The sequence below is a fragment of the Phascolarctos cinereus genome, unplaced genomic scaffold, assembly GCF_003287225.1.
Source record: "Phascolarctos cinereus isolate Bilbo 61053 unplaced genomic scaffold, phaCin_HiC Scaffold_4;HRSCAF=312, whole genome shotgun sequence".
NCBI classification, from domain to species: domain Eukaryota; kingdom Metazoa; phylum Chordata; class Mammalia; order Diprotodontia; family Phascolarctidae; genus Phascolarctos; species Phascolarctos cinereus.
The window spans coordinates 360,791,110-360,816,653 of NW_027555847.1; the positions used below are offsets into that span (position 1 = coordinate 360,791,110).

The window sequence follows — 25,544 nt, forward strand, 5'->3', positions numbered from 1 at the left end:
GCATCTCTAACTACAAGTGTCTACAAGTATATTTATGTACTTACACACGTGTACATGCATATAAATGTGGTCTTCCCACTAGAAACAACCTTTCTTTGTACCTCCTTCTCAAGTAGGTCATGAGGGACCTCATGAATGTCGTCCCGGATTTTAATCTCTTTCCCAGTTCTCCATCCTTTGTTAATGTGTAGGAATAAAGAGCTGGGTCTGTGCAGCTGCAGCCCCACAATTTGGACAGAGGCCCACTGAAGATGAAACATTGAATCTGGAGCTGGGGATGAGCACCAGCCCAACAGCACCTTTGCTTAGGGTCAAGGGCAATTTAAAAGGTGGTCTGTGACAAGAGATTTGAAATGTATCACCTGGCTTTCTGAGAAGCAGATACACCAACCAGGTGACTTTGTGCTTCAGGGACCTGGGATTTTGTTAGCGTGAGCGCTTCCTCCATCCACAAAGGTTGCAGACCTTACGGGCTTAAAAGATAGTATCTGAGAGGTACCGTATTAGAAAAAGTATTCAGCCTGTGGCTCCCCCAAGTGACGACCCTCTCTGGGCTTTGCTCAGTCCTTTAGCCTGGTCTTCAGGTAACAAATGTCCAAGTCATCACCACGTCTCTATCAGAAGCCTTTCCAGCTTGATAGGACCTACAAGAAATAATTGTACTCCATAGGAATAGCCTTTGAGAATGGTATAAATATTTTTATTTAACCAGGGCTATGTTTCATAGGACATTTATTCAGAACCCTGTGGTTGTCACAGATCATATGTGTGGTTTGTCAAAAGAGAGGAGGGAAATTTATATACTGCCTACTATGTGCTGGGTACTGTGCTAAGTGCTTTACAAATATTTTCTCATTGGATCCTCCCAACAGCCCTGAGAGATAGGAGCTATTCTTACCTGTATATTACAGATAAGGAAGCTGAAGCAGAGTTAAGTCACTTGCCCAGCTAACTCTCTGAGGCTAGATTTGAACTTAGGTCTTCTTGACTCCAGACCCAGTACTCTGTCCATTGCATCTCTGTCTCCAAAGAGGGTAGACATCAGGTTCAGTCAGTCTCAGTCAGGAAAGCAGGGTAATGGAAAGACCATTGGCTTCGTGGTCAGAAGATCTAGGTTCAAATCTCACCTCTGATACTTATTACCTTTATGACCTTGGACAAGTCAGCCTCTCTTGGCCTCATTTTTTTTTAATCTGTAAAACGATAGGTTGGATCAGATGGTTTTTGAGGTGTCTTCTAGCTCTAAATTATGACTGTAAAATCCCATGATCCTATGACTGGATGGCCTCTTGAGATCCTCCCAGCTCCAGATCTATGATTGTATGAGATCAGGCAAAAACAGATCAATTGTCTTACCTAGCAGTTACCCAGCTCTTCCCATCTGTGGGGCAGGGAAGAACTGACCATCAAACCTACAGTGGCAACTACAAAACACTATTTGAAGAATTGAGGCCTGAGGGTCAGACCTGTTGGAAAGTATAAGAAGAATAAGGGGTTGTCACGTCAGTGGAGACGATACAAGGAGGATGTGAAGAACTGATGCTGAATCAGGGCCACAGGGGGTGATAGGGCGGTGTCTTGGAAAGCAGACTGGAATTGAGAAGCAGAGCACCCTGGTTCAAATCTCTGTTCTCACAACCTGCCTGTCTTTGGGGAACTCACTTCACTCTGCTTTCCTCGTCTGTAAAATGAGCCCATGAGATTAGATAATCTGTGACTTGCCTTCTGAGCCCAAAGTTCTGTGATCCTAGGTATAAAAACAGAGAATGAGGATTTAGACAAGTCTGACTATCAGCAAAGTCAAAGCATGTGAGGAGCAGAGCTTTCTGTTCTATGACAAATTAGCCATTCGGAGCGAGTTCTCCAACCTAGCTTCCTCTTCTGTTGAGTTATCACTCGCCAACCATCCTCTCTCCCTTCCTGAGCTGTCAGAACTGGGCCGAGATGGGCCCAGCAGAGCCCTCTTGCCCCACATTCCTTTCATCTTCTCAGGTCTTGCTAACTAACGAGTCTTCTGACATCCGATTTCTCTACTCTTGACCAGTGGTAATTCTCTAAGTGAGGATATGCTCTTTTTCTCGAAGGTTGAGATCATCAAGGTTGGAAGAGGGATGATTCTTAATTTTTTTCATATCCCTGGTCCTCACTTACATCATCTGTAAAATGAAAGATTTGGACTGACTCTCATGTCCCTTTCTGCTCTCATCCGTGAGTAGGAAAGTGAAGATACCGCCCTTAACTTCTTTTTCTCTGTTGGCCAACAGTGGAATGCATGTTAGGGCTCCAGAGGTGGTATTCAGACAAACTGCTTGGAAAGCCATCTGGTAGGCCTTCGAGATCTAGCTGTAGGTGCTGAGCTCCTGGTTGGGCCCACTGGAACCTCTCCATCCTCATCACGTCTCTAATTCTGCCCTTGATCACATTCCTTTTGCTTCCTCAGCGATGGTGGCCATTGTGAGTTCAAATTCTTCGGTGAACTTCAAGAGAAGCAGGAGGGGGGAGGTGAAGTCAGGGGAAGGACAGCATACATCTTCGGACGATAGGTGGAAGGAGGGTGTAGATTTAGTCCGTGTTGCCTTAGAAGACAGCACTCGCACCAGTGGATTGAAGTTGGAGTGAGGCAAATTTTGGTTCACTATGAAAAGGAACTGTTAAAAAATCAGAAATGTTCCTAAACAGATTGAGCCTCCTTGTTAGGTGAGCTCTCTGTCAGGGGAAGTGTGCAAACAGAAGCCAAATTCTTGACAGGAATGCTTTAGAAGGGATTTCTGTATTGAGTAGGAGGTTGGAATAGGTTCAGTTTATTTTGTCAGACGTTGATTATTACATCTCACTTACCCCCATCTATTCTTCAGGTCAATGACACTGTCCTTCTTGCTAAGATACTTCATCTTCCAATTGTGGGCATTTTCACTGGCTGTCACTCATTACTGGAATTCTTTCCCATCTGCCTCCTGACTTTGCTGACTTCCTTAAGTTCCAGCTAAAAATCACACATTTCTACCACAAGCCTTTCCTGATCCCCTTTAATTGGGCTGCCTTCCCTTTGCTGATTATCTCCGGTATGTCCTTATTCATTTTATCTTTATGTTCTTGCTTGCATGCTGTCTTACCCACTTGACTGTGAGCTCCTGGAAACTAGGGACAGCCTTTTTGCCTTTCTTTTATCCCCAGCTCTTAGTACAGTGCCTGGCACGTGGGAGGGGCTTATTTAATGTTTGTTGACTTGACTTGTAAAATTCCAGATTTCTATGATTCCAAGAAGGGTAAAAACTGCAGCTGTTAAAGTTTGCAAAGTGTACTTCATTGCTGAGTTGCATTCCTTGCCTACAAGCTCCTGGTGCTTATGGGAAAAAGAAGTAACATTTTAGTATTGAATTTTTCAAGTAATGTAGAGGAAGGTGGGGGAAGTTTGATGACATGACATGGTAGGTAAACTAGAAATTAGGCCTCCCCAGTGTGATCATTCTCCTTAGAGTCATGTCTCAATGAAAGCAGAACCTGAGGTCTCCTCTCTCCTCATGTTTTCAGTATAACACACTGCCTCCTCTGAATCTCAAAATCATTGAATTTCAGAGATACTCATACTTTCTGAAGTTGTGCTATTGTCATATTTTTGAACACAGCAGTTCCCTTCATTGGGGTGTGAGTGTAAATGTTTAAGAACCAGCTCCTGGGAGAGGTGGAGCGGAACGTACACATAACATATTTTAAGCTTAATCTGTATTATTAGCATTTTTCTCCTTCACTTTTTTGAGTCTAGACAATCAATAAGGTAATAATTCAAGTGCTAATTTGAGAGTTTTTGCCACTTTCCAAGGTGTAAATACGCTACAAATTTAACAGTTGGCCCTTGCATGCTAGTTCAACTAGCTCCAGTGTACCCATGGCATTTGCTAAATGGCCTATGTCAAATGTCTTTTTAAAAACTGAATCCAAAGGGACTCCAGTTTGGAGAATCAGTGATCTAAAGTCATGATAAAAATATTATGCATAGTGCTAGAAGCGGAGAGAGGGAGTGATTATGGTATAATGCCAAGAGCACTGGTCTGTCTTTGCTGCTTACTAGCCGTGTGACTTTGGGCAAGTCACTCAATGTCCTTGGGCCTAAATGAAGGGTAGAATTTTTATGATTTCTAAGATTCTTGAGCCCTGAGGGTATGATATATAATCTGCTGATCTACTCCAATCCATACCTGAACAAGAGCCCCTTCTAGACCATCCTCAGCGAGCAGTCCTCTAGACTTCACTTGAAGATCTTTGGGGAGGGGATTCAGTGCTCCCAATGGTGTCCAATTCCACTTCCAGGAGATATAATTGTTAGGAAGTTCTTCCCCATATCAAGCTTAAATTTGATTCCACTACTTCTTTCTTTTACTCCTGGCTTTATCTTCTGTGGCCAAGCTGATGTCAAATTTCCCTTCTATATGACTGTCCTTTAAACACTTGAAAACAGTGATGATGCCCCACTGGCATCTCTTCTCTAATCTAAGCATCCCCTAGTTATTCAGCTGGCCTTCATAGTATATGATTGCCAGTGTTGGTTACCCTCCTCTGGATAATCTCCACCTTATCCATATTCTTCCTAAAACGTGGCGCCTAGAACTGGATACAGTACTACAAATGTAGTCTAACCAGGGTTATGAGCAGCGGAGCACTGACTTCCTTAGCTCTAAAAATATTACTATGCCTTTCAGTGAGAGGCTACATCAGAATCAAAATAGACTGACACAGTGTATCTGTTCAAAAAAAATTAAAAAATGGGATGGACCTTCCATCATCGCAATAATTTTGAATTTTACATTGGTTATCATTTGAGGAAGATGATATTAGAACCAAACTGATTAATTAAATATGCTATGAAAACGGGTTTTATCGTTAGGATTCTCTACCCAGTCAAAACTGAAAGGAACATGCTTTTCAATATGTAAGATCTCTATCAGGTTTTCATGTGTGGTCTTGGTGGTTACTTGGGATTATGGCCAGAACTTGGCACAGAGGATATATGTTACCCAAGGGAATGAGGAAGACAACCTGTGGTGAAGAAAACGCCGAACCAGAGGCAGCTGGGTGGCACAATGGATAGAGCACTGGCCCTGAAGTCAGAAGGACCTGAGTTCAAATCTGGCCTCAGACCAAACACTTACTTGCTGTGTGACCCTGGGCAAGTCACTTAACCCCAACTGCCTAAAAACAAAACAAACAAACAAACAAAAAACACCGAACCAGGAGTCATGAGACCTGAGCTCTAGTCCCAGCTCTGACACCAACTAGTTCTGTTACCTTGACCCTGATGGACCCTAGGTACGTCATCTGTAAAATGAACAGGTTTAGCCTAGGGTGCTTCCTTCTCATTCTATTCTGTCATTATTATTCCTTCTGCAATGATCATCATAATCGAAGGGAAAAAACAACCAGCCTTTGGAAAGCAGGAGTCTATGCTGCTGAACTTCAGCTGACTTTCTTCTCACGTTTATGTAAGACATAACACATAACACATCTGTCATAAATCAGTTTTTTCAATAAGAGCAGATGAGTCATTCTGAATGAAATGGAGGACTGCCCTGACAGCTTGTTTTAAAGTATTGCCAATGTTTTGGCAAACAAACGTTTTCCCTCGACTCAGTGTAGGGAATCGTTTCTGAGTCTGCCCTGCAGGTGGATGTTTATAAGCAAGTGTGGCATTTCAGCAACAGAATACAGAAGTTTATGTTATCCAGTCTGTCCTGGTTTGAGGCTTTTACAGAGAAGGCTGATGGAGATTTTCTTGCACTATGAGCCAGTGCAAAAGAAAAAGCAGCCATCAGACCCATCTGTCTAGACACGGTCTGTTTACTGAACATGGTAATCTCAATACTTGGATAAGTGTTAACAACACTTAACATTGGTGATAGTTCAAAGTATAAATCAGGACTGGGTGTACTTCAGTACAAAGCATAAAATGGGGCTTTATATCAAGTCTTATGGGACTTCTCAATATTAACCACAGTCAATAGCTAAGAACTAAAGTAAAAGGGACAAACTATCCATTTTAAACATATAATATGGATAATTCAAAGTTAGTCATATGGATGATGTTGACATTAACTGTCAATTCTAAAACACTGACTTATTGCCACATGATAGACACTTAGTTTTCATCGAATGGTATTGCTGTCCATGGGATCCCTCTATGTATGGATGCGAGTGAAGCCAAGGTGTGGGAGAGACTGGAAGTCTAAGAGTCGGCCAAGGGTCTCTGGAGGTCATGGTGAGGGTGAAGAACAAGTTTAGTTGAAAACTATTTTGGCGAGTGAAACCTTTCCAAGTCTACTCCAACCCACTTTTTCCTTTTCAAAATGCTGGATTTAGCTTCAGAGCATTAGAAATCAAATTTTGGCTCTACGGGGTTACTATCAGTGTGACCACAAGCAAATAACTTTCTCAGAACTCAGTTTGCTTATTTGTAAGATGAAAGGGTTGGACTAGATAATCTCTAAGGTCCTTTTCAGATTTTAATAGGAGATTTTGTGGTTCTATAATTCTAGTTCCTTTCACTCAGTTCTCAGGAAATAACATCCTCAGAGTGTTCAGCCAACACTCTTTCTACCTCCCTCCCTTAAATGAAATCCAATTTTCTGCTGAAGAAGCCCCATCCATGGCTTTCCTCTCCATTCAAGACAATGCACGTAAGCTCACAGAGGGCAACAACATTTAAAAAAAAATCTTTATGTCTCTGGTACCTAGGGTAGTTCCTGGCACACAAGATGGGTTTAATAGATGTTGGTTGTTTAATTTTTCTACTGTTTTTCCTAACTCAGATTTTGTGTACTTCCATCCCTCAATAGTTTTTCCTCATTTGAAGTACATTAAATCTGTTGATACTACTTTATGTCATCAATGTTTTGCTCCTCCACTAATCACTGTTACTCTTTTGACTTTCTTGATAATTTGAATTCTGAAATAACAATATTGTTCTCTACCCATTCCCTGTTGCTGTGCATGGGCACTTCAGTATTCATGCTCTAACCTCCTTACTATGCTAGTTCTTATCTTAACTCCGACACCTTCCCTTTGCAGCCATGAGGGGTCACTCCTCAGGCCATGACCTCCAGAGACCTTGGCTGACTCTTAGACTTCCAGAACTTCACAACCTCTGAGGGTGTGAACTTAGAAATTCTACTTTCTTTGTTTTTTAATTAAAAAAAAATTAAAAATCTACTTTCTAACCTTGCCCTCCCATGCTTCCACTTTTCTTGCTGTCTCGAACACAAGAAACCTATTCTTCACCTATGGAATGACCTCTAGTCCCTTGACCTCTCCCCAGTGTCTCAGTTCATCTTCCTTACTATGACTTATCTCCAAAATGAATCTTATCACTTTGATGATTTACTTGCCATTATCTCAGAATAGAGGAGCAGGGTGATAGATACAGTGATCTCTGGAGTCTATAGTCCAATGGCTCTGAGTTCTAATTGTGCTTCTCATGCTTATGACCTGCAAGATCTTTGGCTGGTTACTTAACCTCTGTGGCTTCAGTTTCTTCATCTGTAAATTGATGGCTTGTGAGTTCCCTTCTAGCTCTAGATACATGATGCCAAGATTCTCTCTAACTTTTCAGTGTTCCTGATGGACTATGCCCAACTTCCTCTATCTGATGTCTCTGTTCTTACTTCAGTGCTGCTATACAATGCTCTACAGCAAGGATTTTTAAATTTTTTTTCTGTGGTTTAGAGCCCTTTGGCAATCCAGTAAAGTCTATGGAGCCCATATCAGATAACATCATTTTAATACATAAAATGCATAAGATTACAAAAGAAACTAAAGGTACTAAGTTAGTGAAAATAAAGGGTTTTTTTCCCATTTCAACTTCATATATTTCCTGAAATTTATCCAAGGACTGAAATCCAGGTTAAGAACTCTTACAGGGGGGCAGAGCCAAGATGGCAGAGTGAAAGTAGTGACTTGCTTGAGCTCTCCCCCAAACCCCTCCAAATGCCTATAAAAAATGGCTCTAAACAAATTCTAAAGTAGCAGAACCCACAAAAAGACAGAGTGAAACAAATTTCCAGCCCAAGATAACCTGGATGGTTGATCGAAAAGGTATATTGCGCCAGGCTGGGAGTGGGATGCAGTGCGGGGTGGGCACGCAGGCCACAGTGAACCTGGAGCAGGCCTCAGAGGAATGAATCGTAGGCAAGTGTGGCAGTTTCCAGACTTCTCAACCCACGAACGCCAAAGACAACTTAGAAGGTCAGTGGGAAAAGTCTATTTCTGCCGTGCTGAGAGAGAAGTGAGATGGTCTCAGCTCCATTCCCTGAGCGCGGCCTGGGGCAGGGGCTGCCTCCTGAGCTTCCCCTCTCCCCCCCACAGAGTGAAAGGGGAATCAAGTGGCTGATCAGAGCGGGATTGCAGGGATCTCTTTGCTGGTGCAGGATTCTCTTGCTTTGCCTGTGCTTAGATCTGGGTCACAGTTCTAGGTGGCTGTCCTGGGGCGAGGAGGAGCGCTGGCATGGTGGAGCTTGTAGTGGCTGTGGAGAGGAAATCTTCCTCACAGTTCCAAGGCAGAAAAGAGTGGTTGTGGTCACTTATAGACCAGAGCACAGGCCAGGAAAGGAGTAAACACCTCGCCCTTGATCATAGCACCTTGGAAGAACTGAAAATTTACAGGTCCCTAGAAGTATCTCTGAAAACAGCTGCACAAAACCCCTGAAGCTTGGGACAGTACATTCTCCACACTGGAAACAGACTCCTACCTTAACAAAGAGTTTATAACTCAAGTAATTGGCCGGATCATGAGCAAGCAGCACAAAAAGAGTCAGACTATATTATCTTACTTTGGTGACAAAGAAGATCAAAACACACAACCAGAAGAAGACAATGAAGCCAAAGCTCCTACATCCAAAGCCTCCAAGAAAAATATGAATTGGTCCCAGGCCATGGAAGAGCTCAAAAAGGATTTTGAGAAGCAAGTAAGAGAAGTAGAGGAAAAACTGAGAGTGATGCTAAAGGAGACCCAAAAAAATATGAAGAAAATAACACTTAAAAAATAGCCTAACTCAAATGGCAAAAGAGGTCCAAAAAGCAAATGAGGAGAAGAATGCCCTAAAAAGCAAAATTGGCCAAATGGAAAATGCCCTAAAAAGCAAAATTGGCCAAATGGAAAAGGAAGTCCAAAAGCTTACTGAAGAAAATACTTCCTTAAAAATTAGAATAGAGCAATTGGAAGCTAGTGACTTTATGAGAAATCAAGACACTGTAAAACAAATCCAAAAGAATGAAAAATTAGAAAACAATGTGAAATATCTCATTGGAAAAACAACTGACCTGGAAAATAGATCCAGGAGAGAGAATTTAAAAATTATTGGACTATCTGAAAGCCATGATCAAAAAAAGAGCCTAGACATCATCTTTCAAGAAATTATCAAGGAAAACTGCCCTGATATTTAGAACCAGAGGGCAAAATAGAAATTGAAAGAATCCACCGATCTCCTCCTGAAAGAGATCCCAAAGGAAAACTCCTAGGAATATTGTAGCCAAATTCCAGAGTTCCCAGGTCAAGGAGAAAATATTACAAGCAGCCAGAAAGAAACAATTCAAGTATTGTGGAAACACAATCAGGATAACACAAGATTTAGCAGCTTCTACATTAAGGGACCGCAGGGCATGGAATATAATATTCCGGAGGGCAAAGGAGATAGGATTACAACCAAGAATCACCTACCCAGCAAAACTGAGTATAATCCTTCAGGGGAAAAAATGGTCATTCAGTGAAATAGAGGACTTTCAAGCATTCTTGATGAAAAGACCAGAACTGAATAGAAAATTTGACTTTCAAATACAAGACTCAAGTGGAACATGAAGAGGTAAACAGGAAAGAGAAATCATAAGAGACTTATTAAGGTTGAACTGTTTACATTCCTGCATGGAAAGATGATATTTATAACTCATGAGACCTTTGTCAATATTAGGGTAGTTGGAGGGAAAAATTATATTTATGTACATAGATACAGATATAGATAGATAGATAGATAGATAGATAGATAGATAGATAGATAGATAGATAGATAGATAGAGGGCACAGGGTGAGTTGAAAATGAAGAGGTCACATCTGGAGAAACAAATAAGGGGTGAGAGAGGATTATACGGGGAGAAGGAGAAAGCGAGAGGTAGAACAGGGTAAATTATCTCACAAAAAAAACAGAAAAGAAAAGGCTTTACAGTGGAGGGGAAACGGGGGAATGTGTGAATCTTATTCTCATAGAATTTGGCTTAAGGAGGGAATAACATACACACTCAATTGGGTATGGAAAGCTGTCTTACCCTACAGAAAAATAAGGGGAAAAGGGGACAAGAGAGCAGGGGAATGATAGAGAGGAGGGCAGATTGGGAATCAGAAGCAAACACTTCTGAGGAGGGACAGGGTCAAAAGAAAGAATAGAATAAATGGGGGTGGGTGGGATAGGATTAAGGGAAATAGAGTTAGTTCTTCACAATATGACTACTATGGAAGTGTTTTGCATAACTGCACATGTATAACCTATACTGAGTTGCTTGCCTTTTCAGTGAGGGTAGATGGGGAAGGAGGAAGGGAGAAAATTTGGAACCCAAAGTTTTAAAAGCACATATTAAAAAAATAGTTTTCACATGCAGCTGGGAAATAAGAAATACATGAAATGGGGTACAGAAATCTGTCCTGCCCTACAGGAAAGCAGAAGGGGAAAGGGATAAGAGAAGGGGGGGAGAGAAAGAAGGGAGGTCTGACTAGGGGAAGGGATATTCAGAATGCATGCCATCTTGGGGTGTGGGGAGGGGTGAGATGGGGTGAAAATTTGGAACTCCAAATCTTGTGAAAGTAAATGTTGAAAACTAAAAATAAATAAATTTTTAAAAAATTTAAAAAATTTTAAAAAAAAAATGTAAAAGCCAAACCCCCCCCAAAAACTCTTACAGAGAGTCATGAAATTGAAAGACAATGTGATAGAGTACTGGATGTGGAATCAAGAAGTCATGGGTTCAAATAGTCCCTCAAATACTTATTAAGCTGTATGATCCTGAGCAAGTCATTTAACATCTCTGGGGCTCAATTTTTTCCACTATGAAGTGAGAGGATTGGACTGAATGACTTCTAAAGTTCCTTACAACTCTAAAATCTGTGCTCCTATGATCTTAGAATGAGCTTGTTTTGCCCACTGTAAATTTATAGTGCATCATTCTAGCTGAACTCTCATTCCTATTTAACAGTCCTTGTGCTCTTAGTGACTCACTATGTTCTTGCACCCAATGACATTTCTAAGCCTTTCCTGCTCCCCACCAGCTCTCTGGTCAGGCTTCTTCCTTCCTCTTCCATAAATTTACAGAGTATCTTAACTTTTTACTGAGGGCATTTAATGATATCTTCCTCATTACCCTTTTGTTGGGCTGTATTGTCCCCATTAGAATATAAGTTCCCTGAGGGCAGGATCTGTCTTATTTGTATTTGTATTCTCCACATCTTAGCTTTATACCTGGCATATAGTAAGCACTTAATAAGTACAGTCAATTAATCAGTCTTATCTGTCCATTTATCCATCATCTATCATCTATCTAGATTTCCTAATCTTAAAAGGATCTTTTTTCTACCTTATCTAGCTAGTACTATTCCTCTTCCCTTTCACTGCTAAATTTCTTGCAAAAGTTGCTTATCCCCATGGCCTACATTATCATTCATCCTCTCCTTATTTCATTGCAGTCTGGCTTCAGTCCTTACCACTCTGCTGAAATTTCTCTTTCCAAGGTTAGCAATGATCTCCCAGTTTCCAAACGTAATGGCCTGTTTTCTTTCTTCTTCCTCGATGACCTCTTGGTAGCACTTTGTACAGTTATCCTCCATCCACTTTCCTTCACCAGCTGCCAAAGTGATTTTCCTTAAGCACAAATCTGACCATGTCATTTCCCTACTTAGTAACCTCCAGCGCTTCCCTAATGTCTCTGATAGAAAAATGCAATTGTCTCCATTAGCTTTTAAAGCCTTCCACTATCCTAACCTATTTTCTAGCCTCATCATGTTTATTCTTCCCCCTCTTGTAGTTCTGTGAGCCAGCCAAGCTGGTCTTCTCTCTTTTCATCAAGGGAAAAAAAAAGAGAGAGAGAGAGAGAGGCACTCCCTTACCCACCTCCATGCCTTTTCACCAACCATTACCCAGGCTTGGAATGCCCTCCTTCCTGTCTTTCACCTCCTAGAAACCCTCTTCACCTTAAAGATACAGCTCGGGCACCATATTTCAGCGCTTTTTAAACTGTGGGTTTGGCAATAGTAAAACGTTTCTGAACGCACAATGACCAAAAATTAATTCAAAATCAAATGTGTAATGAATCTGAGGTATTTCTGGCAGAGTTTGCCTGGTGTTGCATGGAGCAACTTCACTGAAGCCTTGGTTCTGAACAGAAAACATGCATACTTTGCACTACGTGTGCCATCAGGCCATGCAGTGCCAATGTATGCTGCCTAATCGAAAAGGGGTCCCTAGTGAAAAAAGTTTAAGAAGCTCTGTATATGACACCTTTCCTGATCCTACTAACTAGTGGGACTCTCCCAGTCAAACTACCTTTAATGGAAATGTACTGATACAGGTACTATTATCTCCCATGTTAGAATGTGAGCTCCTGGCATGTGGTAGGCAGTTAATAAATGCTTGTAGATCATGGATTGATTGATTAAGAACAAAGTTTCCAGGAGTAGGAATTCAGAGTCATTATAGTTCTGGTTCTCCTTCTGCTTTCATGACCATCCCTTCTCTGTCTCCTTCACTAGTTCTTCATGTTTCTCCTATGTCCTTGTGGTAGTTGCCCTCTCCAGTTCTGCTGTTCTTAGAGGACTAGAGAGGACTCTATATAGTCTTGACCTTGAAAATTTCACTTATGCCAATGGCTTTAACCACCACCTCTACCAGATTACTCCTAAATCCCTATTTCTAGCCCTGAGTTGTCCTTTGAGTTCTGGAGCTACATTTCCATCTGTCTGTGGGAAATTTCTTACATTGGTGTCCTATTAGTATCTCCAACTAAGCTTGTCAGAAATCAAATTTGTTATCTTTCCCTTGAAATCCAGTCATCCTTATGACTTCACTAATTCTGCCTTCAATAAAACATTAATCCTGTTTTATCAGGATTCAGATCTCATACTATGATTAATTCTTCCCTTTCACCTTTCATATCCAGACTGTTATGTTTATTTTTCCTCTTTCCCTTCCTTTCTATTCCTACTAACTAGCACCATCCTAGTATAGACTTTGTATTTATTTTGTGTTTACCTCTCTGTGTATGTATTTCTTCCCTTGGAATATAAGTTTCTTGGGGCAGGTAGGTGGTGAAGTAGATAGAGTGCTGGCTCTGGAGTCAGGAGGACGAGTTCAAATCTAGCCTCAGACAGTTACTAGGTGTGTGACCCTGGGCAAGTGTCACTTAACCTTGATTGCCTCTAGAAAAAAAAATAAACTTCTTGAAGGCAGGAATTCTTTGTTTTTTGTCTTGTATCTCTAGTGCGGGGCTCATAGCAGGTGCTTATTTAAGGTTGGTTGAATTGAGTTGAATTGCCTATGCTCCTGTTCTTCCCAGGTCCTGAGATGTCTCCCTCTAACTCTCTGCTTTCAAGCTCTGCCTCCTCCAGACAGCCTTTTCTCATGTCTTATCCCCTTCTCAATCAACAAGAGAGACTTCTTCCCACTGAACATCCCATGGTGCTTTTCTTTGTACCTCTCTAATTCTTGTATATAATATCTTGTATTACTTTGTATTATGACTATTTAATGTGTACTTGTCATATCCCCCCTTCTCAGCCTCCCTTTACCCTGTAAGCCCAATGAGGGCAGAGATTTTATTATATTATTGTATATGCTCTGCCCTACCTCCCTAGTACCTAGTTCAGCATTCTATATACAGTAAGTATCTAACACATATTTCTTTAATTGAATTAAATAGTGTCTTTCTTACTATGACTTTATGACACACATAATAATTAAGTATTCAAAGCAACTATTTTAAATAGGAGAGATTAGCAGGTGAAACAAGACCTTTGGACTGCTGTAAGTATAATTACCTACCCTCTAATGATTTGATTGATAGCAGAAACATAAAAATATAGCAGCCTATAATTAGAAGGGACCTGAGAGGTCACCTAATTCAGTGTCCCTTTAACATAGAGGAAGAAACTAAGACCCAAGAAGTGAACTGACTTGCCCAAGGTCATACAGACTTTGACCAGCTGAGCTGACACTAAAATCTGAGTCTCCTGATTCCATGCCAGTGGATTTTTCCTTTAGTTCATATTGCCTCACTTTACCTTGGATGTTGGATTTTCTTCCTCTAATGAAGAGATAGAAAAATCAAAAGATAAATGCTAAGGGAGCTTAGATAAATGGTAGGACTCTGGTTTGTTCCACTAGGGCAAAAAAAAAAAAAAAGCTCATAGAGAGTGACTAAGAGCTTTGGAAGGAAGCTGATGTTATTGTATAACAATTTTGGCTTCAGTGATTCACTGAATGAAAACGCAGCAGCACCTAGCTTGGTGCCTGGTATACAAATGCTCAGCAAATAGCTATTGTTTTGCTTTTCTGAACTTGTATCCTTGGGGGAAAAAAGGAGTTGCTCTAGAATCAGGCATTTGCCCAGCCCATTTTAGGGGGTGGAGGGTTGAGAGAATGGTGTTGAGGCCATTAGACTGGCAGGGATGCCCTCCCAGAGGCCTGGCCTCATGGAATTGTAATGACTTGCTTTGTGTAAATTGTTCAACCTCTAGATACAGTGAGATCAAGGGTCAAAGAATGGGAATATAGGAGTTCAGGTTGCACAACTTACATAGATCAATGGTTCTGTGATCTTATCACAGTGTAGTTTATACCTTCTGGTTGTTACCCAGTAGTCATAAGACCTCTACACCTTTTCATGGTTTGGGACTGCATAAAGACTCTCTCCAGGCCCCTGAAAGTCTTCCTCTGGTCCTCTTACTACCCTGTCAATACCATAGCCACACTCAGTCTATTATCCCTTGATCTCATTATGTAGTCAGTCTACCTCCTTTTTCGGGTCTTACATGTCCTTGATATATCTTTCACACCACTTTTCACACTCAAGTTGTCCTTGGTAATGCCCACTATGGCCCTTTGGGTCACCTTCAGGTCTAAGTCTTCTGAGACATGTTGTTCTCAGAATTGCAGTCCCATTGCATCATGGGAGAATTATTTTCCCCTTTAATGATTTCACTGTTATGGATTGCTCCCTGGATGAAATTCTCTTTCCCAATACAGATCAGCAATTGTTCTGCAACTTATAGTATTTGAGGGTTGCCTAGGGCATTGAGACATTAACTTGACTAGGATCCCACAGCCAGTACATCTCAAAGGCAAGACTTGAACCCAGGTCTTTCTGACACTGAGGCCAGTCCTCATCCATTCCACCACACCACCTTTCTGGAAGACAACACCAGGTTAAAAGGCTGGACTTTTGCATCTTGAGCTGAAAGCACTGTGCGTTTTCTCAACTGTGATCCAGCCCATTGTCCTATTCAGTCCATCTCCTTTTCCCTCTACAACTCCTGTTCAGGTGTGTGTGTATATTCATACAGTGACCTGTCCTCCTAAATTCATGCTAAGTTCAAATATCATCAGATCATGGAATTGAGATTCTTTTTAGTTAGAAGTAAAAGAGTCAATCTCCAAGTTGGAGAAAGTTCAGGATTTCTTGTCCCAGAATGCCCAGTGACCTGTGGAGAAAGCTGAAGAGGAAGGATTTCGGTTCCAGCCCATCCTGTTGTGTTTCCTTCCCATGCTTACGTCTTTTCAACTCTCACTAACTGGCAGCTCCTCTGTGGCCTTCACTTGGGGCTGCTGCTGTTAAATGCAAAAGTAGGCTTTCTCCTGGTGAGTGAGCTGTTCTTGAGTGTTAGAAAGTTGCTGACTCCTCATGGAAAACTTTTGAGGAATTCTTCAGTTGACATATGCTATTGTCTCTTAGGGGCAGGGCAGTGTTTTGTGAGAGACGCCCTTTTTCCTGAAAACAGAAACTTCATTCTTTATTTGCTCCCTGGCCAGTGCTGAAGTTCTTCCTGATGTCAGCACCCAATGGAGAAGGGCTTCTTTTATTTTTCTTTTATTTTGTATGTAGCCTCTATTTTATTTTACTCCCCCCCCATTATTAATAAGCATTTATTTTCTCTCCCTCCAACCTCCCCAAACTGGGGGGAGGGGGAGAAAAGAAAAAGAAAAACAAAATCCATGCAACACATAACTAGCTAATATTTATATAGCACTTATTATGTGCCAGGCACTGTGCTAAAAGCTTTATAATTATTATTTCATTTGATCCTTACAACAACCCTGAGAGGTAGATGCTGTTATTATTCCCATTTTACAGGAAACTGAGGCAAACAGAGGTTAAGTGATTGCCCAGAGTCACACAGCTAGTAAAATGTCAGAGGCCAGATTTGAACTTTGTTCTTCCTGACTCCAGGTCTTGTGCTCTATGCACTTCATCACTTAGCTACTAGATAGGCAAACAAAACAAATTCCCGTGTTGTTCATATCCAGGTATGTCTCATTCTCCATCTTGAGTTGAAAGAATAATTGGAAAAAAATTAATTATTTTTTAATGTTCGTTTTAAAATTTTGAGTTCTAAATTCTTTCCCTCTTTCCAATTCTGCACCCCCATCCCCCACCCCCCATTGAGAAACCAGGCAATATGATACTCATTATACATGTGAAATCATGTAAAACATATTTCCATATTAGTCGTGTTGCAAAAAAAAAAAAAAGGAAAGGAAAATAAACAAGTAAAAAAAGTATGCTTCAATCTGCATCCAGAGTTTGTTACTTCTTTCTCTGGAGGTGGATAGCATTTTTCATCATGAGTCCTTTGGGATTGTTGTAGATCATTGTATTGATCAGAATAGCCAAGTCTTTCACAGCTAATTATCGTTAAAATATTGCTATTACTGTGTACAGTGTTTTCTAGTTCTGCTCACTGAACTTTGCATCGGGTCATACAAGTCTTCCTAGGGAAAAAAATGGTAATATATAGTGAAGAAACTCAAATTGGTAGGGTTTCGTTTCTTCTCCAGTGTGTCTCTTTATCTTTGTGATAGATTGCAAGATGCTAGAGATGGCATTACCTCTGAAGCTCACGTTAATCTAGATATAGGTTTTAAGGTTTGCAAAGTGCTTTACATGTATTACCTCATTTGACACTTACATCAAGGTGCTATCATCTCCCCCATTTTGCTAATGAGGAAACTGAGGCTGAAAGATTTTCAGTGACTCGCCCAGTGTCAGACAGCTAGGCCTATCCCTCAGGTCTACCAACCTAGGATGCTTCTCCTCTAGTTTCCTGTTTATTCACCATAAAGGTTCTTATCCTGGGGTCTGTGATGATTTTTAATATTTAGATAACTGTATGTTGATATAATTCATTTCCTTTGCAGTCTTGTGTATTTTGTTTTATTCATTTTGAAACATTATTCTGAGAAGGCTTCCTTTCATAGGCTTTACTAGGCAGCCAAAGAGGCTTATGAAATAAGAAAGGTTAAGAACTTCTGCTCTAGATGGTGCTTGTGCTTGTGGATAATTGAGAGATTTAGAGAAAGCACTGAGGCCGTCAACTGGGCAGATTCTTGCACAGAAACTCAAATAGGAGCTTTGGTTTGGGGAATGTTGCTATTCAATCATTTCAGTTATGTCTGACTCTTTGGGTTCCTATATTGGGGTTTTCTTGGCAAAGATAATGCAGTGGTTTGCCATTTCCTTCTCCAGCTCATTTTACAGATGAGGAAACTGAGGGAGACAGGGTGCAATGACTTGTCCAGGGTCACACAGCTAGTAAGTATCTGAAGCCAGATTTGAACTCGGGAAGATGCATCTTCCCAGCCTCAGGCCCAGCACTCTATTCACTGCCCCTTAGTTGTCCCCTTCTCATTAAATGAGGTTAAGAAATGACACTGCTGCCAACAAAAGTGCAACGGAGCATGTGGCCACCCTGCCAGTGTATACATCAGACCAGGGCCATCTCCAGTCATCCTGATCTATATCTTGCCACTAAACCCAGATGGCACCAGAAGAGAAAGGGAGGCTGGTGATGTTGCACAGCCCTCCCTCACTTAAATCCAACTCACTTGAAAGTCATGACATCACCTCCCCAATGTCATGGTCCTCTTTGAGAATGAAGGACAAACAATAACAACACCACATCAGACAGATACGTAGAGTAAATCAATGAACTGTATTTTATCCAAAAAAAGTCCTTCTTTTTCATCTAATTATCTGAGAAGCTTTAGATGTCTCCTAGAAGCAGGGAATGTAGGTCATGTTGATGCTCAGGGTTCCTTCTACCTCTCTGATTCTGTGACCTCCAAAGGATTATGTTTTGGGACATATCCAAAACATCGTCATCTGAATAAACCAACTGGGAAATAGGTTTTGCAGCTCATGCTACTTAAACACATTGCAGCCTAGAGACATTCAAATTGTAGAGATGCCTGTTTTTTCCCATTATTTCTGAAAGCCAACGTAAGATCCACCATGGTTCCAAATTACAGGTCCTTGAATCAAGAAGACCTGCTTTGGACACCTACTGGCCACAGGACCCTAGACAAATGATCTCTGACTGGCCCTGGGAGAGGAAGTGCCCCAGCGGGTGTTCCCAAGCTGAGAGAATCACATGTCCCATGTACTCTGTCCTCTAACAAAAACCCGGACTCTTGGTTCTACCAGTGTTTACAAATGATCAAATAAAACTGAGATCAAGAGTTTGTTCGCTTCCTGTGTGTCCCCTTTCCAATCTGAACTTTATGTTTCCAGAAGAAAATACCCACTATTCTCCCCTCCTTTTTTAGCCTCAGCAAAAACTGAATAAGTTTACCTACTCCTAGGATCAAACCATAAACTCATGACCCATTAGCAATATCTTGCATACTTTTTTTTTTCTCTGAGCTAGAAGGCATAATAATAACTCACATTAAATGGTGCTTTAAGATTTGTGAATTTACAAACATATACACACACATATATATGTGTGTATATATGTATATGTTTATATATGCATACACACACACATATATGTAAAATTTGATTTGATCCTCACAATAACCATGTGAGATGGGTTCTATTATTAAGTCCATTTAATGAGGCTCATACAGGTGAAATGACTTCCATAAAGTCACATAGTCAGTAAGCATTTGGGGCAGGATTCAAACCCAGGACTTCCTGACTCCAAGCCCAGTAAGTGCTCTGTCCACTATACCACACCACTTCCAGAAGATCAGTGTCCCATTTTCCCAGACCACTGGAGCTGAGCCAGAACCTGGCGTGGTACAGGTAGGACAACCCCACAGGTTAGCTCCAGATGCTCACCCATCTTTGACATGTGACCAAACTGTGCAGCTGGAGAATACACAGTCACATTCATATCAGCTAATAAAAGTGTATGTGATTAGGTATTTCTGGTTATGGTATGTGTTGAGGAATAGTAAGCTGGTCCCAGGAATCCAGAATCAGTGAGGGGCTGCTGGTGGGAGGGAAATGCATCTCCCTGCCTATTAGGGGGCCTACACAGAAGCACTGCAGTCCCAGATCTCTGAAGGACAGCTCAGTGGAAGGGAAGGCTCCAGGAGTCGGGAACGGACAAGAGGAGCGATGGAGTCTGAATCGGGAAGCTTGGGCTAAGAGGGGAAGGAGGAATAGGTTCATGAACTCCTGAGTAACTCCGGCTTCCAGAGCTGCATTTGGCCAGACTGTCTGGTTGGTCATCTGGTGAAAGAAGGGGTTTTCAGCAGTGCTATGTGTTTGTGGAAAAATCAGACCCTCCAGAAAAGTGCAATAATAGGGAGTACATGTGAGTCCAACTGGTCTCTAATGTCTGGCAGTAATTTTTCTAGACATTCCTATTGCTGCACATCAGCAGTCAGTCCAAGTCTGTGTGTGTGTGTGTATGTGTGTGTGTTTTACTGTTGCATAAAGCTTCATTTCACTTTCTGACAATGTATTTCAGATTTTCCAAATGTTTCAAATTCTTTCTGTTTTGCAAGCAATTCAGTTGGGCATATTGCCTATTCCTAACAGCACTCATTTAGGAAGGTTTCACCATTACTGCACTGGGAAAGGTGATTTGGACTTTCATGATGGATAAAGAAAGCAGATAGTTATCGTTTGATTTGAAGAGGGCATAACCAGACATGCCCAGGCATCTGTTTTGGTTTTGTCTTTGTATTCCCGATGTCTAGACCAGGGCCTGAGACTTGGTAGGTGTTTAATAAATGCTCGTTGCATTGAATTGAGGTAATGGGTCCAAAGAGAAATGGGCAATAAAGTCCCAGAGAAATCAAATAAATTCTGTTAGTCCCCTTCTGGTTTGTTTTTAAAAGACTTTTCCGTCTTCAGAGTGAGATTTTTCACCACAGACTCCTGTTTGTGTCCTGTGAGCCAGCCAAGGGATTAGAGATGATGTAACTGAGGGGAGAAGGGGTAGCAACATAGATAGGATAGAGGGCATGTAAATTTGGTAGGATGTAAGCTTTTACAAGGCAAGTATAAACAGCACTTGGAGTCATGAATTTGCTAATTGTTCTTTCTCGCTGCAGACTTTAGTTCTGACACACAGAGAGAACATTCAGTTCCTCTGCCCATTTCTAAGTGCTGCTGATTTTGTCCCAGCTGCGACAACTCCATGAAATGTCTCCTGTTTAACGATGTATCATTCCATCACTACGCTTTTTGCTTTTTCTTCTAGCGAGAAGGCTGCCGGATCTGGAAGATGCACATGGTGAAAGGATCAGACGGCCTGGGCATCCAGATAACCGGAGGCCGGGGATCAAAGCGATCGCCCCACGGAATCATCGTTGCACATGTAGAAGAAGGAGGGGCTGCACACAGGTGATAGAATTGGGTCTGCAGGTCTCCCATCCCCCCAGCCCACCTCCTCCTCACCTTCTAAACCAGTTTCTAAAAAACGCTAAATTTATCAGAGGTCATGGGATATTGTGCTAGACTTGCAGTCAGAACACCTTTGTTTAAATCCTGCTCTGACGTTAGCTGTGTGGCCCTGGGCCAGTCACTTGATCTTTATAAGTCTCAGTTTTCTCTCTGTAAAACAGAAGTGATACTTGCACTGTCTACTTCTAAGGGTTGTTGTGAGGAAAATACTTGGTTTGTATCTATATAACACTTTTAGGTTTTTAATCATCTGTTATTCTGTCAACTGGGACTTTCTAGTAATTGGCAATTTCATTATAGAAGCATAGATCAATAGCTGTATAGGACCCTAGGGCCACCTATTCCAGCTCCCTCATTTTACAGAGGAGAAAATGGAGTCCTGGAAAGGTTAAGTGACTTGTACCTGTGTCCGCACCAGTAGGGACAGAAACAGAATTAGAACTGAGGTATTCCTGGCTCCCATGTTTAGCACTGTATACACTAAACGGTGATGTCAAATTTGAATAGAAATGAATCCCTGTGTCTCACACACTGACTTGCAAAACCACAAATTAATATAATTTATGTTGTGCTATATTTTTATTTATTTTGCTAAACATTTCCCAATTATATTTTAATCTAGTTGCACTCGGGAGTTCTGTGGGAGCCCTTCAGTGTGACATCTCTGCATTACACTGCACCAGGTTTCCCCCCAAATCAGTAATGAAATTGATTTTGAAATACATCTCATGAGCTAGGTCTCATTACTTTTATAAGTCAGACACACCTTAAACTCAGATCTCCTGTTTTTGGAAATATCATCTCTTTTGCATTATGAGAATACCTAGTGTCTAAGATCCAGAGGTCACAGAAGGATCAATATTCCCTTTCCTGCTAAACTCATTCCTGATTTTCCCTTCTGCTTGTTTGTGGAATATGTTGAAACAGAGTGTCTCAAAAGTCTTGGTGTAGTTTTATTCTGTTAAAGCTTTAATGGATAGTTTTACATTATTAAAACTTTAATAGCACAAAACTATATTAAGACTTTTGGGACACCCTGAGTATACCTAAGAAATAGCCTTTTTTATTTCTTGGCTGAGGGCAGAAGCAAGATTCACTGTAGCAGATAAATTTGCCTACAGACTAATAAGATAATTTGTTATATTTATTGGCGGGGGGAAGGGAGGAAAGAAAAAACATTTTTTACATAGTTTTGTTTTACAAGCCTTAATCCCTAGAATTTTGGAGCTGGAAAGTATGAACAAGAATCCTCTCTAACATATCCAACACATGGTCCCTCCAGTCCAAAGTCCCTCCAGCTTAAAGACCTCTAATGGAGAACTCAATGCCTCCCAAAGTAGCCCATTTCATTTTACAGTGGCCCTCATCATTAGGAAGTTTTTCCTGACATCAAACCTGAATCTACCTCTCTGTAGAGAGTTATTCTGTATTCTTCATGATACTCATTCTGCTTTCCAGAGCTAAGCAACCAAGTCACTTCCCATGTGATAGTCCTTCAGATACTTGACAAGAGCTGCCATGTTTTCCTCCCCTCATTCCCACCCACCAAGTCCACTCTTCTCTAGGCTAAACATCCTTATATGGCATGATTTTGAAGCATTTTGTCACCCTGGTTACCATCCTGTATATACTCTGTCAATATCCTTCCTAAAATTCTTGAAGATCATCTACTCCCACCTTCCCACAATGAGGAAGCTGAGGTCCAGAAAAAAGCTAGTGAGTGATGGAACTGTGATCAAAATGCAATGATCTTTCCACTATAATCTATCTGTCCATCAGCAAGGGACTGAGGATTCATGGGAACTTAGCAGCACCCTTGCATCCCATACTCAGGAACATACCCAGTGCCTACCTTCAGAGAATTTATAGTTGCCTTTTGGTTTGAGATACCACAAAGATGATCTTATCAGTGTGAGGACTCCCTCCATTTAACAGATTTAAAAAGTGGAATTTTTCATGTTTTTTTTTAATAGTCTTCATGGTTTCTGTGAATAAGGAAGTTATCAACTGGTGGATAACTTTTCTAGTGATGAGCGTCTCCAGTCTTAGCCAAACTGCTTCTCAGATAAATAAAGCATACCATAGCCACACCTATCCTGGAAGCTTCCAGCTTTGTAGGATGTGCTAGAGATGGGGTACTCCTCTGGCATAGCCCCCACCCCCCGCCATGTGCCTAAGCTTACCTCCATAACACGATGAGGCACAGAAGTAGAACTTTAGTTGAGGAGACAAAGAATTAATAGATGTAAATCTAGCAATGATAAGAGTGTGAAAGGGAAGGAATGAAGTGAATTGGAGAGAGGTAAGGGTAGAGAAGATATGGGGGAGTGTCTCCTAACCTGCCTCTTTTAGAAATCTCTAGTTTCCTTCAAGGCTGGGCTCAATGGTCACCTTCTATGTGAAGCTTTTCCTGATTTCCAGCTGCTAATGCCTTCCCTGCAAATTAAGTTCTCTCTCTTTTGTATCTATTTTGTTTAATCTTCTTTCTGCTTCCATCCACCCCCATTGTCCCAGAAGCTGTGGGGGAAGGAATTTACCTCTTGGATTTACCTTCCAACATGCCAAACCTAGGGAATTCTGAGGAGGACATAACATTTGCATGTGTTATAAAAACCCCAGACTCAATTCAGAATTCAGCCCGAGACTCGGGTCCCAGAGTTCCCAGAACAAGAGTTAGCTGGGTCATAAAGAAATCACAGCTGTGGAGTGAGAGGAGAGATACCTTTATTAACAATTCTCATGAGAATTGGGTGTGATCCTTCATTGGAATCACACATCTATACAGGAGCAGGGCAAGTGGTTATACAGGATCACTTGGCTTTAACCCCCAATTTGCTCCAACATTCCTGCACGTCCCATTTAACATCTGTTTGCAATTGCAATATATATTGTTTCTATAGAGTCTGTGAAAACCAGTCTCTCCCTCATCTTGTTTACATATTTGTGTAAACCAATAAACCAATTAATCAATAATCTAATCTCCCCCTGCCCTATTTACATATTTGTGTAAACCAAGAAATCAATTAATCAATAACCTAATCTCCCCCTGTCCTGTTTTCTTATCAATTCTGTGGGAACCAAACAATTAGCATTTCTCACACGTGTATATGTATTTGTGTCTATTAATTGGTTCTCGCGTGAAATCATAGGTTCAGAGCTGAAAACATCTTAGAGGTCATCTAATACAACCTCTTCATTTTACAGAGGTGGAAACTGAGGTCTAGAAAGTATAAGCAACTTGCTCAAGGTCATATAAGTATTGAGTGACAGATTAAGGATTAGAACCCAGGTATTCTTGACTCATCTTCCTGAGTTCAAATCCAGCCTCAGACACTTAGTAGCTGTGTGACCCTAGGCAAGTTACTTAACCCTGTTTGCCTTAATTTCCTCATCTGTAAAATTTGCTGACAAAGGAAATGGCAAACCAAGAAAACCCCAGATGGGGTCATGGAGAGTCAGGCAAGACTGAAACAACTCAAACATCAACAACAAATCACAGAGTCACCCTGTTCCTTGAGAGGGGGTGACAGATGCAGGTATTTTGTGGGAAGAGGACATCCACAGAACTTGGTTATAGAATGGATGAGCAGGGAGCCTAGAGAGAGGCAGGTAGGTAAGAGGGAGGAGTCCAGGGCTTCCATCCAGGGTCTCTAGGAGAACATTAACAATAGCTACCATGAGGTTTGAGCTTCTGACTTTAAAGGACAGGGGGTCGAGTGGCCATCAGAGGCATCAGTGCTTTTATGTATTCTAAAGGCTAGCACGAGGAAGAGACATTCGACTCTCAGAGGGGAAAACTAGGAGCAACTAGTCAAAGTTCCAGAGAAGCACACTTCTCATTGTAAGAAAACACTACCAATTAGAGCTGGTGGGAGGGGAATGAACCACCTTAGGGGAGAGCAGTTTCCAGGATCAAAACCAGGCTATGATGAAGTCTGTGATGCATACAATGAGTACTCTGAGCTCTTGCGGCTAAACCCTCTGTGAGTTTTTGGGTTCTGCCCTTTTGTGGGCCCAGTTCTCATCAGTGCTGTCCCTCATGCTTCCAGTCTCCTAGTATTTCCCCCTGACATCCTTCAGTCAGAGTTGCTCTCAGCCACTCCTTGCCCCTATCTGCCAGGGAAAGTGATGGTGTGGGCACTGTGAGGCACAGTGGCATAAGTCAAGCCACCATGGGGAAAGAGTTGAGTTCACCTGGATGTTGATTTGAATTCTCTTGTTCTTCAAAATCTCCAGCTTTGATTCTGATCCTACTCCATTTGATTTCTTTCTCTTTTAATAGATCTCTGCTTGGATTTGGGGGTTTCCTTGGGATGACTCTTGATTTCTTCATCTAGAGACTGCTGGTCCTTCCCTGTTACCCTTCAACTAGCCTGGCCCACTTCTAGCCTTTGCCTCAGGCTGCCTTTTTAGAATACTTCCTTTAATTATGTGACTTCTCTTTCCTGATCACCTTCCCTGGACATGCTCTAAATATCAGTGTCTCATTTAAAATATGGTACCCAGAATTGGGCATAGTACTCCCAGACATAGTCTGACCAGGGCAGAATCTAGCTCCATTCCTTGGGACACTAGACTTCTAATAATGTAGCCTAAGATATATTGGCTTT

General features: G+C 41.4%; 1 protein-coding gene across 6 annotated transcripts in view; it reads left to right on the forward strand.

The window, feature by feature from the left end:
* Positions 1-25,544, forward strand: part of PDZD2 (PDZ domain containing 2) — a 486,763-nt gene that overhangs the window by 344,817 nt on the left and 116,402 nt on the right. For all 6 annotated transcript variants that reach the window (XM_020995096.1, XM_078153229.1, XM_078153227.1 and 3 more), the window contains one exon: positions 20,732-20,874. In XM_020995096.1, the coding sequence (XP_020850755.1) occupies positions 20,732-20,874 (143 nt within the window). The remainder of the gene's footprint in view (positions 1-20,731; positions 20,875-25,544) is intronic.